Source organism: Glandiceps talaboti, chromosome 1 (genome assembly GCF_964340395.1).
Source record: "Glandiceps talaboti chromosome 1, keGlaTala1.1, whole genome shotgun sequence".
NCBI lineage: Eukaryota > Metazoa > Hemichordata > Enteropneusta > Spengelidae > Glandiceps > Glandiceps talaboti.
Genome location: NC_135549.1, coordinates 9283739 through 9299770, shown reverse-complemented (window position 1 = coordinate 9299770; position 16032 = coordinate 9283739). Strand labels below are relative to the sequence as shown.

Here is a 16032-nt window from a genome sequence, read left to right as displayed (position 1 = left end):
TCTGATTATCAAGGTATAGTCTGATTATCAAGGTATAGTCTGATTATCAAGGTACAGTCTGATTATTAAGGTATAGTCTGATTATTAAGGTACTGTCTGATTATCACACATAGGGCATTGATTATTATACTAAAGTATTAAAATGTTGAACTTTGTAAAATACAGCAATTGCTTGTCATAGTGAAACAGTGAAATAAGGAATGGAAATGAAATGAAATGCAAATTATATGTTATCAATAATAGCAAAATACAGTATAAACATGAATGCTACCCTTTTTGCCATAATACTAATTACAATGAACATCCAATATGTAGCATGATAAATCCAGTGAAGTTTCCTCTCAGATGATTTACTGTTTGAATCTAGATATTAAGATATATATCTGTACAAATATTAAAAAAAGGTAGTATATATATATGCTGAGTTCAGGAACAGTTTGACTTTCCTTTCTCTTTTTAGATCTCACCATCATTTCATAAAATCCAGTTAGGTCATGTACAGTTCAAAGGTCATACATACACAGAGTTCAAAGGTTACACAGGGATGCATTTTCCAGCCTACTACCCCCAGTTGTAAATGGATGCATTCCAGTGCATTGGAAGAATCCATTTGCTGCAGGAGGGGAGCTGTCTATTATGTTTAAATTCATTTCAGCAGTTGGGTACAGATTTGGTTTTCAGAGATTTCTTTCTAATTTGAATAAGTTTAATAAGTCATTTGCAGCAAAATGAGAATACAAGTGATGTATTTTTTTGTGTTTTGTTTGTTATATTAATAAGTGCAAGAGTAGTAAATGCAAGCCAATCTCATGCCAAGATTTTACTGTGCTGTTATGCCGTGTTTGCTTACCTTGAGTTGTATTATTTTTGTTCTTACAGTACAGACACATGACTGTCTTAGACTGTACACTACATAATATGGTCACTTTGACTGTACTTTCTATATCACACAGTCACGCAATTCTGAAATATTCAAGAAATACTGTGTGTCTGCCCAATTTACAATGACCTTCCCATTCAGAGCAAAAAAAAGAATAAACAACCAAAAAAAAATGATAATACAGACTCAAATTTTCTCATGCAATTTCATAGAAAAATTGATGTAGAATTTCACCCCATCTTTCTAGGCGGTGAAGATTTTTTTATCACAGGTGTTTACATAGAGCGCACCCGCATGTGTACGAAGATTGGGAGGATTTTTGAAATTTTTCCTGTTGTAAACTTTTTTAAATATAAGAAAATTTTAAGTGGTTTTGAAAAACATCTGTCGATGTCTGGATAGGTTTTCTGGGTAGAATTGTGCAAATTGTGTGACAGAAACTTAAAATGACAAAAAAAAAGACTTTTTACTTCTCTGTGTCAAAAGTATTATGGATGAACCTTGACCTTTTGATTATCCAATCATGTGAGGAAATGTTAGGTGTCATGGTGTGAGGTTAAAGGTCAAAGAAACAATTGTAGAATGTAGTATGGATAGTTTGTAGACAGTAGATAAAGTCTTCAGTTTGGTGTATTATTTCACACCACAAACACCAAAACTTTGAAAATAAAGCTTGTATCATTCCTCATTACACATAAAATTTCACATAATTTTGGGGTTTGGGTGTAAATAATGAACCAAATAAAGACACTGTAGAACCATTTGTATGCAGAGTGTAAGCTGTACTGTGATAAACTCTGCTGGTACAAAGTATCCTATCATCATTAGCCTTACTGCAGTATTTGCCCATTTTGCTGGTTCATTTGCATGTAAGTGTACAGTGATGCATTCATATTGGCTAGCATTGCAGGTGAATACATTCAAAACACACACACAAAGTGGTACACAGCAAATCACTTCTCAGTCATGGAACTTTTTAAAAGATAATTTTTGTTTTTGTCACATTAACTTTATTTCTGCGTACTTTTTGGTATGGCCTTTTAAAAGCCTTTCACTATCATTTCTGTTTCACTCATTGGTTCTTTTTAAAAAGTGTACAATTTTCAGTATGGAGGCTTCTGTTACTTGCACATATTACAATTTGTTTGCCTTCTTTTTTGTGTAAAGTTGTTTCAACATGACTGTACTAATGTCTTGTGGACATGTTGTTGGTTTTTTCCAATAAATTGTACATATTTATTTCAAGAAAAATTAATGTCTCCATTTAGTTTTTCCTGCACATTTTATAAACAACCAAGTAAAGTTATTTCAAAATCGTTTATAGCATTCACATTAGGTGTAAAAGTACTGTACAGCTTCAATGATCTGATGGAGAGCTAAAATGTAATCATGGTTGTTATAGTGGTATCTTCACACTGTAATTAGTCAGATTGTCATCAGCTGGCAACGTTACAAATTGATTAGAAGGGCCACTTACAAGGGATTCTGTCTTATTTTGCACCTGATATGAATGCTATAAATGAGTGTGGCACACTTTCAAATCACTTTACTTGGGTGTTACATATTGTAAATAGACTATATATTCATGACCTTTTTAGTAGAACACTTTAGTAGAACCACTGTTATAACAGAAACGTTCAACCACATTAGATTACATGTGGATTGATAAAATCACTCTGTAAAACACCCATTACCAAAAATGACCGTATATCCTCCATTTGTATTTCTCTTCAATTCAGTAACTTAGTTTACCTATTGAAGATGAAAACAATTTGAAGATTGACTTAAATAGTCATTTTTGGAAAGTTACTGGTATTTCTGAAACAACAAAAATAGTTTGATGCAAAATTTGGATTGGACAGAGTGCCGTGACATTTATGACATATAGAATTTCATTCATCATACAAGTTACTTTGTCAGGGCTCCATTTTGATGTTACACTTTATAAAATTCAAGAGTAATCATGAAACAATAACCCTGTGAGAAAGGCAAGTATGCTATCCTCACCCACTAAACAGTTGTATGCTGTGATGGAAAGGTAAGCAGTTTTTCCTTTATATATGCATATCAAATATACTGTAACGTAGACACACTGCTCTTGTCTGTGGCTTTGGAGTTCAGATGAGGAATGATGGTCATCCATTATGATACATGTACATGATAAAACTTCATGGTCCACAATGGAATCCTTTGATAAATTGCACCCTCTAGAGGTGAATCAGAGAAATACAGGAATGAGTGAATAAAATGTTTTATGGTTGATAATCATATTTATGTAGTGATCTCATCCTTCTAAGCTCTATAGACCAAAGATTCAAAGGTGCAACCTGTCTTCTTGAACTTAAAAAACCCAACCCCACTGGAGTAGATTCATTATTTCGGTTTAATACAATGCTAACATGGTCAGGGGAACACCTCATATTTCCATCCATTATATCACTAGAAGGCATAATCTATATCAAAATGTCTATTGAAATGTGGCTGCTCATCTTTGTGATAAAAATAACCCAATATTTGCCCAGTTTATGGTTGCCTGCTTATCTAATGAATGAAAGAGACACTGCACTCAAACAGTGTAATAAAATAATGGTTACAACTTACTGATTAGAGCCAGGGTGGTCAATGCTCATGGAACAAATTTGGCAGTCAGACACTGGGATGAAATTTTTGGCTTTACTCTGAGTTTGACTAACAAGAGGTATCTGATTTGTTGTTCATCTTTCGAGAAAGGAAAATGGTTGCAGTTGAGCTACACAGCGCCCTCTATAGTTTTTTGCTGACCACTGCTTTTCTGAGGAAGCCTTTCTCCAACAGAACCACATCAACTGCTTGGAGTACTACACAGATAAGTGGGGCATGGTTTAGTTATTTGGTTACACCTGAGAGCATTGACCTGAAAGTAATAAATCTTCATAACAATGCAACCAATTGTTTTAAAAGTAATTTAATTCATTCAGGTAAAAAATACACATAAAAGTGTGACATATTTTTAATTGTATTTGAAAAAAAAAATAGACCGGTTTATATATATGGTAGGAAACATCAGATAAAAGTAAAAATACTGTCAATGTGAGTTTTTATCTAATAGATTTGATTGGCCACGTTGACTCTCTAGTTTTGTATTGTCAAATTTTTTTCTGTCTTGGTAATGATTGAAATGGTACAAAAGAGAAATAATGTTAGGTATGTTTCCTTTGATGTCATCTCGCTTCTGATGAGGATCTCTTTAGAAGCTCCTGAAATGGACACAAAATAAGTGAATGAATTATAAAAGTACATGACGTATAGTATGATACAAGGATTATTAGGTAAGAGTTGTGGTGGAAATTTTACAGATTATAGTGAACCCGGCATGATGAAAATTTTAGCAGTCACACCACTATGATTGATGTAATGTAAAACACAGTAACCACATTAAAATATTGACAGAAATCCAGTACTGTATATCAGTAAATTTTAATCAATTTATCAACATCTCAACTCTAAATACATAACCTGTTATTATTGATGGTGTGAAAGTTTTCTAACTTTGTGTTGGTTAGAAGAAGAAATTGAAGATCAGCAATCACACTGTCTTCCGACTCCCTCCCTCCCTAAATGAACGAAGTTCATTTTTTTTTGAAATTGTGACATCGTGCAATCAACCCTAAAAGTAGATCTGTTCTATGAGAAAGTCTTAAAACATTTTGTCTTACACCAGTAAAGTCCTAATACAGAACTTCAAAACATTACCTGCTGGATTTCAGCTGGAAATTCATCTTTATTCTCCTCAACACATGGCAAGCAAAATCTCTTAGTATAAAATAGACTGCAACCCTGCAAAGGTGGAAAGTTACAGTTACTGCATGTAGGATATTATCAATAATTTTGAGCATACTTATCGAAAATGGAGAAAGTTAAAAAAAATATACATTAAAGTGGCCATATGGCTGAGGATTGGGTATTTATTTTGGATTTTTAATTTCTAAAACAACTTTATCCTGGCTTTCTACTTGAAAAAATCAATGTGAAACAACATATGCCAAGCCCTTGTCTGTAACACAATAAATTGCACAAGATTATTAATGTGTAAAGTCTTTGTTACTGTACAACACAAACAAACATTTTACACATATTTTAGCTTATTGCAATGTATTGAGTTACAAACACAGACGTAGCCAATGTTGTTTCACATTGATTTTTCAAATAGGAAGTCATAATAAAATTGTTTTATAAAATTAAAAATCCAAAATAAATACCCAATCCTCATCCATATGGCCATTTTAAATAAATGTCTATAATAGAATATTGCCATTATTACATTATCAAGTGATGCTTTTTTTTTTCTTTTTTTTTTGGGGGGGGGGGGTTGATGATGAAAAAAACAGCATGGTCATGTACTCCTATAGTCTGTAAGTTAAGCATTGTTGGCCTGCCCTCATGCATTGACCAACCCTTGTGGGGGGGGGGGGGTAAGGCCGTCGAGGACCTGGTAACATTAAAATGTGGTAAAATTGGAAAAAACTGAAAGGATACAGTATTTTTTTACCATGGCAGGGAATACAGCAACATTATAATGACTGGTGAACTTTAGTACCAGTAGATATTATCTCTTTACTAACCATGACAAATACAATTCATGCTGATAAGGGTTATATGGCATGTTGTTATAGCGCCCTCTATTGGCAAACTTGTCAACAGTGAACATGCAGATACAAAATTATACATGCTACATGTAAATGAACAATGTCAATATGGAACAAATTGCTATCAATTTCCAAATTTATGCACCAATTTGTTCAAATTTTAAATATTACAGATTTCTTCAGAAAGAATTGTTATTTAATATTTTGCCAAAATCAATAATTCATGACATATTTACCTGACCAACACAGACAACTTTGTTGCATACTGAGCAATGTGAACCCAATGTGAGATGTTTGTATTCAGGTGTAAATGGATCTCTCATAACAAAGGCATCTTCCATCAGACTAGAGGGGAAAAAACATGGTTGCCATAGACATCATCATTGTCATTGTCATTGTCTCTCATCATCATCATCATCATCATCATCATCATCATTATCAGGTCACTATCAATTACTGCTTATGTATTCTCCTGGTACCACAAATGGCCCATTTTCAACTTCATCTGTACAAGTTCCATTTTGTGTCACTTCCATGTTGTACATATAAGCTACATGTAAGCGATACATGATGTTTTACTAAACAATACTTACATTACAGACTTTGCAAATGGTGGCATATTTCCATAATAATCATAGGGAGAAGTGAGATTACAAAGTTCACAAATAAAAGTTCCTATTTTCCTAGATTTCTTTTCAGGTGCCTCTGTTTTTTCCATTGAATTTTGATATAAAGTGTTGTAGTTTCATTTAATATACCTAGAATATAACGGAAACATGATAGTTACAGTCTGTAAATTGTAATTGATTTTCACCAGCAACATCAAAATATAGCGTTGAATGCTAACTGTCTTCAACTGTGAATTAGTCACTAGTGTCTCAACTGAAACTGAATATGGTCAAACTCAAAATCCCTTGAAATATATTTTAAATATTCAATTTATTGTCAAAGTTTCAAAAATGTCTTATCAAAGAAAGATGACGAATCCGCTCGTTACAATAATGATTTACCACCATACCTCTGTCTTCTAAATTATCTTCTTCAACTTTTCGAGCAAAGGAACAACAGCGTTTCTTTAGATCATGATCGAGCACATCGAAACGTCTCTCTCATCGAATGCGACTTGTTTATTTGACCTTTCAACATTGACCTGGGGAAGTACATTCGTTTTATTAGTTTATCAATGGATTAAGCATTCCGTAACAGCAGATATTGCTGTATAAGAAAATCACCACTCTTATAAATTTACGCTAACTTGACTTCAAGTAGAAAGATTTGTTGTAGTCGAGATGTGAGAGGTCAGATGGGTCATAGGTGACTCACGCATGGCGGGAAAACCAAAGATGGCGGAAGTGAATTTACCACCGTGCAATATCTAGAGCGGACACTTTTCCCAATTTTCAAAGAATTCTCTTCAGACTTAACGCTAACTGAAGGTATATCATGTTTGTTTTATCTTCTTAGTAGAAAGGCTCTTTGAAAAATGGCAACACCACTGAAAAGTTTATTTATCTGCCTTTGCCTTTGCCGAAGTTTGGGTTTGTTTACATTTGACTTGACCGGGGCCGGGGCACAGGCATTTGTTTCCCGAGTTATGGCTCAGAATATTTCTATCAGAATACATTAAATGACGATAATATCGTTAATATTGACGTATTAAACCAACACTATATGAAAGGGGTAAAATTACACTTGTTTCTGTGATCGCGCAGTTTCACTAAGTTTCATTTAGTGAAACTGCGCGATCACAGAAACAAGTGTAATTTTACCCCTTTCATATAGTGTTGGTTTAATACGTCAATATTAACGATATTATCGTCATTTAATGTATTCTGATAGAAATATTCTGAGCCATAACTCGGGAAACAAATGCCTGTGGGCCGGGGATGGCCGATGGCATTATAATTTGCAGTGTCTTGTCGCCGAATATTTGGTATGAATGAAGCAATGTTTATGTTGATGTATATATCGAACTTGTGGCTTTTATTTCTCATTTTTGCAAATCAGTGAAATGTGTGACATCAAATTCCGTACACTGACTGATTCTTGTACTTCTTACGCAACATACCCACCACCGATCGTGTTACATGACATGCAAGTTACAGTTTGGAGCGAGTACGCCACCAATTTTGTCTTGAAATTTTCTTTTCTTTTTCTTTCTTTTTTCTTGTAAGTCATCGATAGAAAAGGTCTATCTTGGTGTTTTTTTCTGACTACTTGGGGAATAAAGTTATTTGTTTTCAGTCTAATCCGGACAAGTATGCCAAAATCTCGTAGTAAAAAAAGACGAACTTCATCTGATGGAAGAGAAAATGAAGGACAAACATCACCAGGTAAGTTGAACAAATGTTTTACTAGCTTTGATACTCTGGTAACAGAGGAGGTAAAGTTGCATAAATTTCCACACCACAGCTTGATTGGTCCACCTAGCTAAACATGAAGTGGGTAGAATGATTAGATTATTTCCAAATATTTTTCTTTCGTTCAGCCAAGCAAAATATGAGTGACTCAATGGACTTCTCACTATGAGTTGCTAGATGAGTCGGTGCCAAACCCTTAGGGTCCTGAGTATTTTCTGACTGAATGGAGAAAAATATTGAGGAAATAATATATTATATCTCCTCAAGCATAATTTATGAAAATCAGAAAAAATAATGGTGATTTTGAATGTGACTCAATAACTGTCGGTAAACAAACCTGGTACAGTGGTAGTAGACACGGTATAGTCATGATGTAGAACAACCAGGGTATTTTATAATCCATACTTTCTGTTCAAAGCCAACAGCTAGGCCTGTGCATGGAATAACAACATGTACAATTATTTAGGACGTGAATTAGAAAATGATTAATGTATCTTGACTGAGTTTGATTGAAAAAGAAATCTTGTTAATTTCATCATAACACTTCTTTCTAAGTGAGGTTTGACAGCAAGCTAACAATCACTTGACCAAAATGTGTAAACCTGGTGATAATACCTTTCTAAAGTTAGTCTGGATGATTTATTGGAATTTTTAAAACTTTTATTTGGACTTATATTTCATATTTGAGTAAAGTATACATTGTGAAAAAGAAGAAAGTATTAATATTCAAATTCAAAGTGTCAAATATCAAATGATCCTTACAAATTTCTAAAAGTTCAAAGTTCAAAGTTGAATATTATTTTGATAATTTTTAACGTTATTTTGTTTCAGCTAAAAAGAGTAGGACTGGACATCATGGAGGTAAAGAGAAGAGAAGGCTGCTGGATGATGACTCTGTGTTTGGTCAGCTAATGAAGAAGACTGGTTTTGTACTGATGGCTGGTGATGCATCCAATGAAATCAGTGAGTGAAGTCTGCCATTTCTGTGCAATAAATCATGTTGACATTGTATACAATCTGATTAAAATATCCGATGTAGATGTTGGCTAATCGTTCATTGTTGTAGAGAAGACGGTCATCAGGATCAAAACATAAACATGTATCACGAAGGTCAATATTCAAGCAAAAATACCAACATAAAATAACAATGAACGATTAGCCGACATCTACATCAGATTTTAATCAGATTGACATTTGATATTGATGTACATGAAATGACTGACTGGATAATTAAAGAGAAAATAATTAGTCCTATACAATGATAAGAGTTCTCTATCTGTAAAAATTATTCAAAATGGTAAGAAAGCAGTTCCAATGAGAATCATTATATCTTATAAGAGTAAAAACAGTCAACCACGACATTTTTTGTTAATCTAGATAAAGATGAAAACAAAATGTCTGTGAATCAACATGAGTTATTTGAAAATAAGATGCAATAAAAATTTGTAATGCAATCACTGTCAGACTCTCACTAGAAATATTTTGATTTGAGAAAGAGATATTGTTTGCACTTGAATTTTTACTCAGCTGTTACAACAGGTTAACTGGATTTCACAAGTGTGTTGATTGTTGTATCAGTGATCACATATTTTACCTTCACAGATGTAGATCAGTCAGTGTTTCAGAGAGATCTGACCAAAGCAATCAAAAGACATCCTGATTACCCAGAGGTATACATTATATAGTTTTATATCACAATTTGTTTTATTTCCTGAGTACATCCTCTCAATTCTATGTTCTTGCAAGTGGTAGGAAAACATGAACTGGGAAGAAAATAGCATCATACATGATTGTATAAACATTCTGTAAGTTTACTTGTTCTTGTAAGCAACAAGAGACTCTCCCTCTATCTGAAAGATAACTAAATGATTGAATATTTCCATCATGGAGTGACATGTGGTAATGAACAACATGACGCTAAATAATATTTATTAATTAAGAATAGTAGTAGTAGGTATTGATTCAAGATATGGGTATAATTTCTACTGAATAATTAGCTACTTTACTTTACAATGGTAAATGATGAAATACCTTATTGATGAGAGAGAGACAGAGACAGACAGAGAGAGACAGACAGACAGACAGACAGAGTAAGAGAGCACACACGAGAGAGAGAGAGAGAGAGAGAGAGATAAAGAGAGAGAAAGAGAGAGAGAGAGAAAGAGAGAGAGAGAGAGAGAGAGAGAGAGAGTTGTATAGCAAACTTAAAATGTTAATATAAGTAGTTTTTCATTTTTAGTCTGAACATCTAGAATCTCACTTTTTCATTGATTTGTAGGTTGTTGAAGAATTCATTACTGCATTGCAAAACCACCTAGAAGACCCAGTCAGGTTAGACAGTTACTTACCAATTAATTGTATATTTTATATCCCTAAACTACAATACTTTGATCCATGTAGGCATAGAAACTTATGGAAGAGAATATTTTGTATTGAAAGATTTCATTAATATAAACATTTCAAACGTTAACCCTTTGTTGTAAAAGTAGTAACTCATTATTTGTGTACATCTATTCTTACTTTGAGTACTTGGTAATGTGTGCAAAGAGAAAGTTAAAGTATGTACTATATTACAGTAACTTTTTGTGTTTGTATATCTTGACTTTCGGCTAGGAATATAAAATAGAAATTATGTGTGGTAGAATTTGTGAAAAAGTTATTCCTGAGAATAACCTCACAATATTCTTGGTACATTATACATGTAACTGTAAACTATTAGAAGCAGTACATTACTTGCATGTCCAAGCATATGCTCTAGTTAGTAAAATTGTTGTATGACTATCTTTTCAGATTAAAGTACAGCCTTCTCCCAACTATCACATCCAATGAATGTGACAGGTAAGTAAAATCATATTGCTTTACACATGGTAGATTTAATATGCTGCTGTGTGCAAAAAGTATTGTGTATGTATAGTTCTACATTTGATTGTGATTGTTGAGAATGATGTAAGAGAGATGTTATGTGAAGAGGAGCTAGCTAGCTAGGGAGGGATGTATTTTATACTTATTATTGAAAAGAGCATTTGAAGGGAGTGTTTGACATTTGCTGTTGAAAAGGGCTTGGGAAGGGATTATATGATATTTGTTGTTTGGAGGGCTTAGGGAAGGATGAATATAACCGTTGTTGCTGAGAGGGCTTGGAAAGGGATGTATATAACATGTTGTTTGGAGGGCTTGGGGAGGGATGAATGTAACCTGAGAGGGCTTGGAAAGGGATGTATATAACATCTGTTGTTTGGAGGGCTTGGGGAGGGATGAATGTAACCATTGTTGCTGAGAGGGCTTGGAAAGGGATGTATATAACATCTGTTGTGATTGTTGTTGTTAACATCTCGCAAGAAATTCAACTCTTCAGCTTTCTATGTAAATACTAATTTTATAAATTTCAGTTCCCGAGGCTCAAATCAAGACAGTATGTTAAAGATACTTCTTGGCATTGATCTTTTACAGGTATGATATGCCTTCATTGATTTACAGTCACATATTTATTTATATGATTGTGAATTGAGATTTACATTTATCTTTGACTTGATACTACAGAGTCAACCATAGAGGATGAAGATTTATTGTGTCAAATAACATGTATTATGTCTTCCAGAACAACGTTAACAGTACTGACACATCACATATTCTTTAATGAACAAAGTGCAGACACTTATAGCAAATACACAATCGTGTAGTTAGACCCAAACTCTACCTATTCTCACGTAGCATAAGTAATAGTAATGTTGACCTGTGTCCACAAAGAAATACAATGTATACAATATATTGATATGTACTATCAATAGCTATATGTTCTCTATGTAATTAATTGGTAGAGAAAGAAAACAAAAGAGAAAAGATAGGTGTAGCCTAATTGTCTCTGTTTTGGTGTTTTTGATTTTTCAGTACTTCTATACACACACAGATCACACAATCTTTAACAATTGTAGAGATCCTGAAAATTGTGTATGATATTTATTTAATCATGATAAGAGAGTGTTTTGAGTTAATTCGTGAATATTCATGAAAAATCAAATTCCAAGAAATTGATAGGTATTTGTAAGTTGATATCATGAACAGTGGTTTAGTTCAACTTTGATGGTTGATTTCCCACACTATATGTGAGCCACATCATATATTAATTATAATTCATTCTTTCATCAACATATCAAAATAGATGTATTAAAACATGTTGTGGTATTTCTTCTTCTTTTCATCAGCCTCGACTTGCTAACTTACTATTGGAAAGACTGCCAGAATTCACTGAAGAAGAGTAAGTTGAATCCACCAGTAATTGCTACAATAAACTTGTCTGAATCAGAAATGGAAATGAGGCTTTCATACTTTATTGTGTTCTTAGAATACTATATCTACTATGATTTAAAGATTTTGCTACGCACACACACACACACACACACGCACACACATACACACACACACACACACACACACACACACATACATTACTTACACATACATACATACATACATATACATACATACATACATACATACATACATACATACATACTTACATACACACACATATGTACGTAGGTATGTACATACATGCACACACACATACTTACATATATAGATAGATACGCACATACATACCCACAGACATGCACATAGAGACAAACAAACAGACACATTTGCTCACACAATGAATTATATAATTATTAAAGTTTCTAATCAGTGCAGGGAGTAGACTGAGAGATAACCACTTCAGATCTGTGATCAGTGGTTTTTACGATAAAATAATCACTATCGATGATTACATATTTGACTCAAAATCAAAAACATGTTAGACATTTTGTTAAGTGGAATGCAAAGACTGCTGATATGGCATGAATTGTGGCTATTGATTTTATATACAAATAAAAAAAAAAAGGTGTAGTTAGACTTTTAAGGTTAGTACACTTGTAATTATTGAATACTGGAGAACAATTCATGAAAAAATTAGCCAAAGTGACAATGTTATCATAGCAAACAAGAAAAACTTAAATAAATGTGGACATGTTATAAGAGCTGCCATACATCTTTGGCATGTAATATTGACAGAGTGGTCTTACTGCTTATTTATTGGGTATGGTTCCAATAAATGATGAATTTCAGACTAGTTGAGGTAAAGCAATAATGTCCATCAAATAATTGCAAAGATTATAATGCAGAATCTTGGACCAAGACAGATGAATGTGCAATTTTAAAAACTTGAACTGCTTGTGCATTATAACATTTGTATTCAAGACATATAACCTGTCATGTATATTTTGACCATTATCACAGTCATGGAATCAATATACCACATCTTATTGATTTCAGTCAAGTGTTTGATCACAGTCATGGCGTCAATATACCACATCTTGTTGATTTCAGTCAAGTGTTTGATCACAGTCATGACATCAATATACCACATCTTGTTGATTTCAGTCAAGTGTTTGATCACAGTCATGTCATCAATATACCACATCTTGTTGATTTCAGTCAAGTGTTTGATCACAGTCATGGAATCAATATACCACATCTTGTTGATTTCAGTCAAGTGTTTGATCATAGTCATGGCATCAATATACCACATCTTATTGATTTCAGTCAAGTGTGTGATCACAGTCATGGAATCAATATACCACATCTTGTTGATTTCAGTCAAGTGTGTGATCACAGTCACCATCAATATACCACATCTTGTTGATTTCAGTCAAGTGTGTGATCACAGTCACCATCAATATACCACATCTTGTTGATTTCAGTCAAGTGTTTGATCACAGTCATGGAATCAATATACCACATCTTGTTGATTTCAGTCAAGTGTTTGATCACAGTCATGACATCAATATACCACATCTTGTTGATTTCAGTCAAGTGTTTGATCACAGTCATGGAATCAATATACCACATCTTATTGATTTTAGTGAAGTGTTTGATCACAGTCATGGAATCAATATACCGCATTTTGTGGATTTCAGTCAAGTGTTTGATCACAGTCACCATCAATATACCACATCTTGTTGATTTCAGTCAAGTGTTTGATCACAGTCATGGAATCAATATACCACATCTTGTTGATTTCAGTCAAGTGTTTGATCACAGTCATGGAATCAATATACCGCATTTTGTGGATTTCAGTCAAGTGTTTGATCACAGTCACCATCAATATACCACATCTTGTTGATTTCAGTCAAGTGTTTGATCACAGTCATGGAATCAATATACCACATCTTGTTGATTTCAGTCAAGTGTTTGATCATAGTCATGGAATCAATATACCACATCTTGTTGATTTCAGTCAAGTGTTTGATCATAGTCATGGAATCAATATACCGCATCTTGTTGAATTCAGTCAAGTGTTTGATCACAGTCATGGAATCAATATACCGCATCTTGTTGAATTCAGTCAAGTGTTTGATCACAGTCATGTCATCAATATACCACATCTTGTTGATTTCAGTCAAGTGTTTGATCACAGTCATGTCATCAATATACCACATCTTGTTGATTTCAGTGAAGTGTTTGATCACAGTCATGGAATCAATATACCACATCTTGTTGATTTCAGTCAAGTGTTTGATCACAGTCATGTCATCAATATACCACATCTTGTTGATTTCAGTGAAGTGTTTGATCACAGTCATGGAATCAATATACCACATCTTGTTGATTTCAGTCAAGTGTTTGATCATAGTCATGGAATCAATATACCGCATCTCATCATGAACCAGTTCAGATGGCTAGACAGAATTGTGAAAAGCAAGGTAAGGTTTAAAATGTGATAATGATATTTATACCATGCACGAGGCAAGTCTAGTTCCTATACATTATCGTTATGATTCATACCTTCACTCATACAGTATAGTCAAGACCCTGATAAGTTGAACAAAATATATGGAATATATACTCATTTTACGTCATGACAGCATGCGTCTATGATGTCATGACAACACGTGTCTATGTCACTGGTTCTGCTGTGTTCAAAATATGAGTCAAAACATTCAAAGTTGTCATTACTTTCCCTGATTTTTCTGTGATATTACTGGTGCTGGTACAATTATGTTGTTCTCCAATATTTGCCTTCATTCAGCCAGAAAATACACGTGACCTAAGGGTTGTCACTACGAGTCACTAGACTCATAGTGACAAGACCCCTTAGGTCACTCATACTTCATTGGCTGAACAAAGACAAATATTGGGGAATAACATCTAAATGTCTAAAATATGTAAATATCTGATAAGATTATACAAGTATTTAAAATGTAAATATCACATTTAGGCGTGGACTTTGATTTAAAACAATTCTCACTTTGATTATTAGAAAGTGATTTGTTGCGTAACATGTTAATAATTACCAAATATTGTGAATTTTTAGTTTCAATTATTTGTTGATAAATGAATGTGAAAAGTTTCCTCTTTATGAAAGTTATAAACTGATATTCATTTTAATTGGACAGGATCTTGTTGATAAGATGTTTGAGGTGATTGGAATAACCTCCTTAGACATACAGAGAGAAATTATCACCTGTATTCCAGAAGTTGTTGAAGATTGTGAACATGGTGACGTAGCCAGACAATTAAAGTAAGTTGAACTCCATATCAGTGTTTTATAAGGGTGATATGTTGGTTAGATTGATAGATTTGTTGTAGTGGGTGCTCTTTTAATTAATCACACACCCCCCCCCCCCCCCCCCACCTACAAGAGTGGGGAGGTGATGAAAGGCACCCACAATGATGTATCTTTCAGTCTGGGTAAAATAGTCTGTAAGGTACGCCATGATGATGCCCTCACACATCGGCCGACCCCTCCCAGAGAAGAGGGCGGTGAGGACTGAATGTCATGACATATCTTACAGTCTAGATAAAACACAGGAGGTAAAACCTACATGAATTCCACCAGGGTTCTTCATTTAAATTAATATGTACATGATATGGAAATGTATGTCAGTTTTACCAGATTTCCCTCGGGATGGAGTCAATAAACCTTTATAAACAGCTTGTGTATAAAGCTCTTTATTGCTTAGTACTTGAAAGGTGACACTGACAGGGTGAGGGGATGCAGGATTTTATGATACTGAAAGTATTCTGATGTATTTCCTTTTATGTGTTGAAGTGTGTTTTACACATTTCACCATGTAGAAACTTACCTATTTTGATGATCAGAGTTTTCAAGTTGACACCAGGATATATATAA

General features: G+C 33.8%; 2 protein-coding genes across 2 annotated transcripts in view; one reads left to right on the top strand and one right to left on the bottom strand.

Annotated features, from left to right (window-relative positions):
- Positions 1 to 3986: 3986 nt before the first annotated feature.
- LOC144442234 (cysteine-rich DPF motif domain-containing protein 1-like) lies at positions 3987 to 6623 on the bottom strand. The gene is made up of 5 exons (XM_078131517.1): positions 6524 to 6623; positions 6099 to 6263; positions 5742 to 5850; positions 4613 to 4696; positions 3987 to 4116 (listed from the first exon to the last, which is right to left on the bottom strand). The coding sequence occupies exons 2-5, from the start codon at positions 6221 to 6223 to the stop codon at positions 4081 to 4083; spliced, it is 354 nt and encodes a 117-aa protein (XP_077987643.1). The 5' UTR covers positions 6224 to 6263; positions 6524 to 6623; the 3' UTR covers positions 3987 to 4080.
- A 1142-nt stretch (positions 6624 to 7765) lies between these two features.
- Positions 7766 to 16032, top strand: part of LOC144432817 (Fanconi anemia group D2 protein-like) — a 66319-nt gene continuing 58052 nt past the window's right edge. Inside the window, exons 1-9 of the mRNA XM_078121103.1 lie at positions 7766 to 7838; positions 8697 to 8828; positions 9468 to 9535; positions 10144 to 10196; positions 10656 to 10703; positions 11255 to 11315; positions 12068 to 12120; positions 14515 to 14602; positions 15296 to 15420. Coding sequence (XP_077977229.1) covers positions 7766 to 7838; positions 8697 to 8828; positions 9468 to 9535; positions 10144 to 10196; positions 10656 to 10703; positions 11255 to 11315; positions 12068 to 12120; positions 14515 to 14602; positions 15296 to 15420 — 701 coding nt within the window. The remainder of the gene's footprint in view (positions 7839 to 8696; positions 8829 to 9467; positions 9536 to 10143; positions 10197 to 10655; positions 10704 to 11254; positions 11316 to 12067; positions 12121 to 14514; positions 14603 to 15295; positions 15421 to 16032) is intronic.

Bases quoted from the DNA above. Each gene is read 5' to 3' on its own strand.
- LOC144442234 (XM_078131517.1), bottom strand. From the start codon at position 6,223: ATGGAAAAAACAGAGGCACCTGAAAAGAAATCTAGGAAAATAGGAACT. The intron at 5,851-6,098 runs GTAAGTATTGTT...TTTCCCCTCTAG, and splicing joins CCATTTGCAAAGTCTGTAAT to TCTGATGGAAGATGCCTTTG. The intron at 4,697-5,741 runs GTAAATATGTCA...CCACCTTTGCAG, and splicing joins AAGTTGTCTGTGTTGGTCAG to GGTTGCAGTCTATTTTATAC.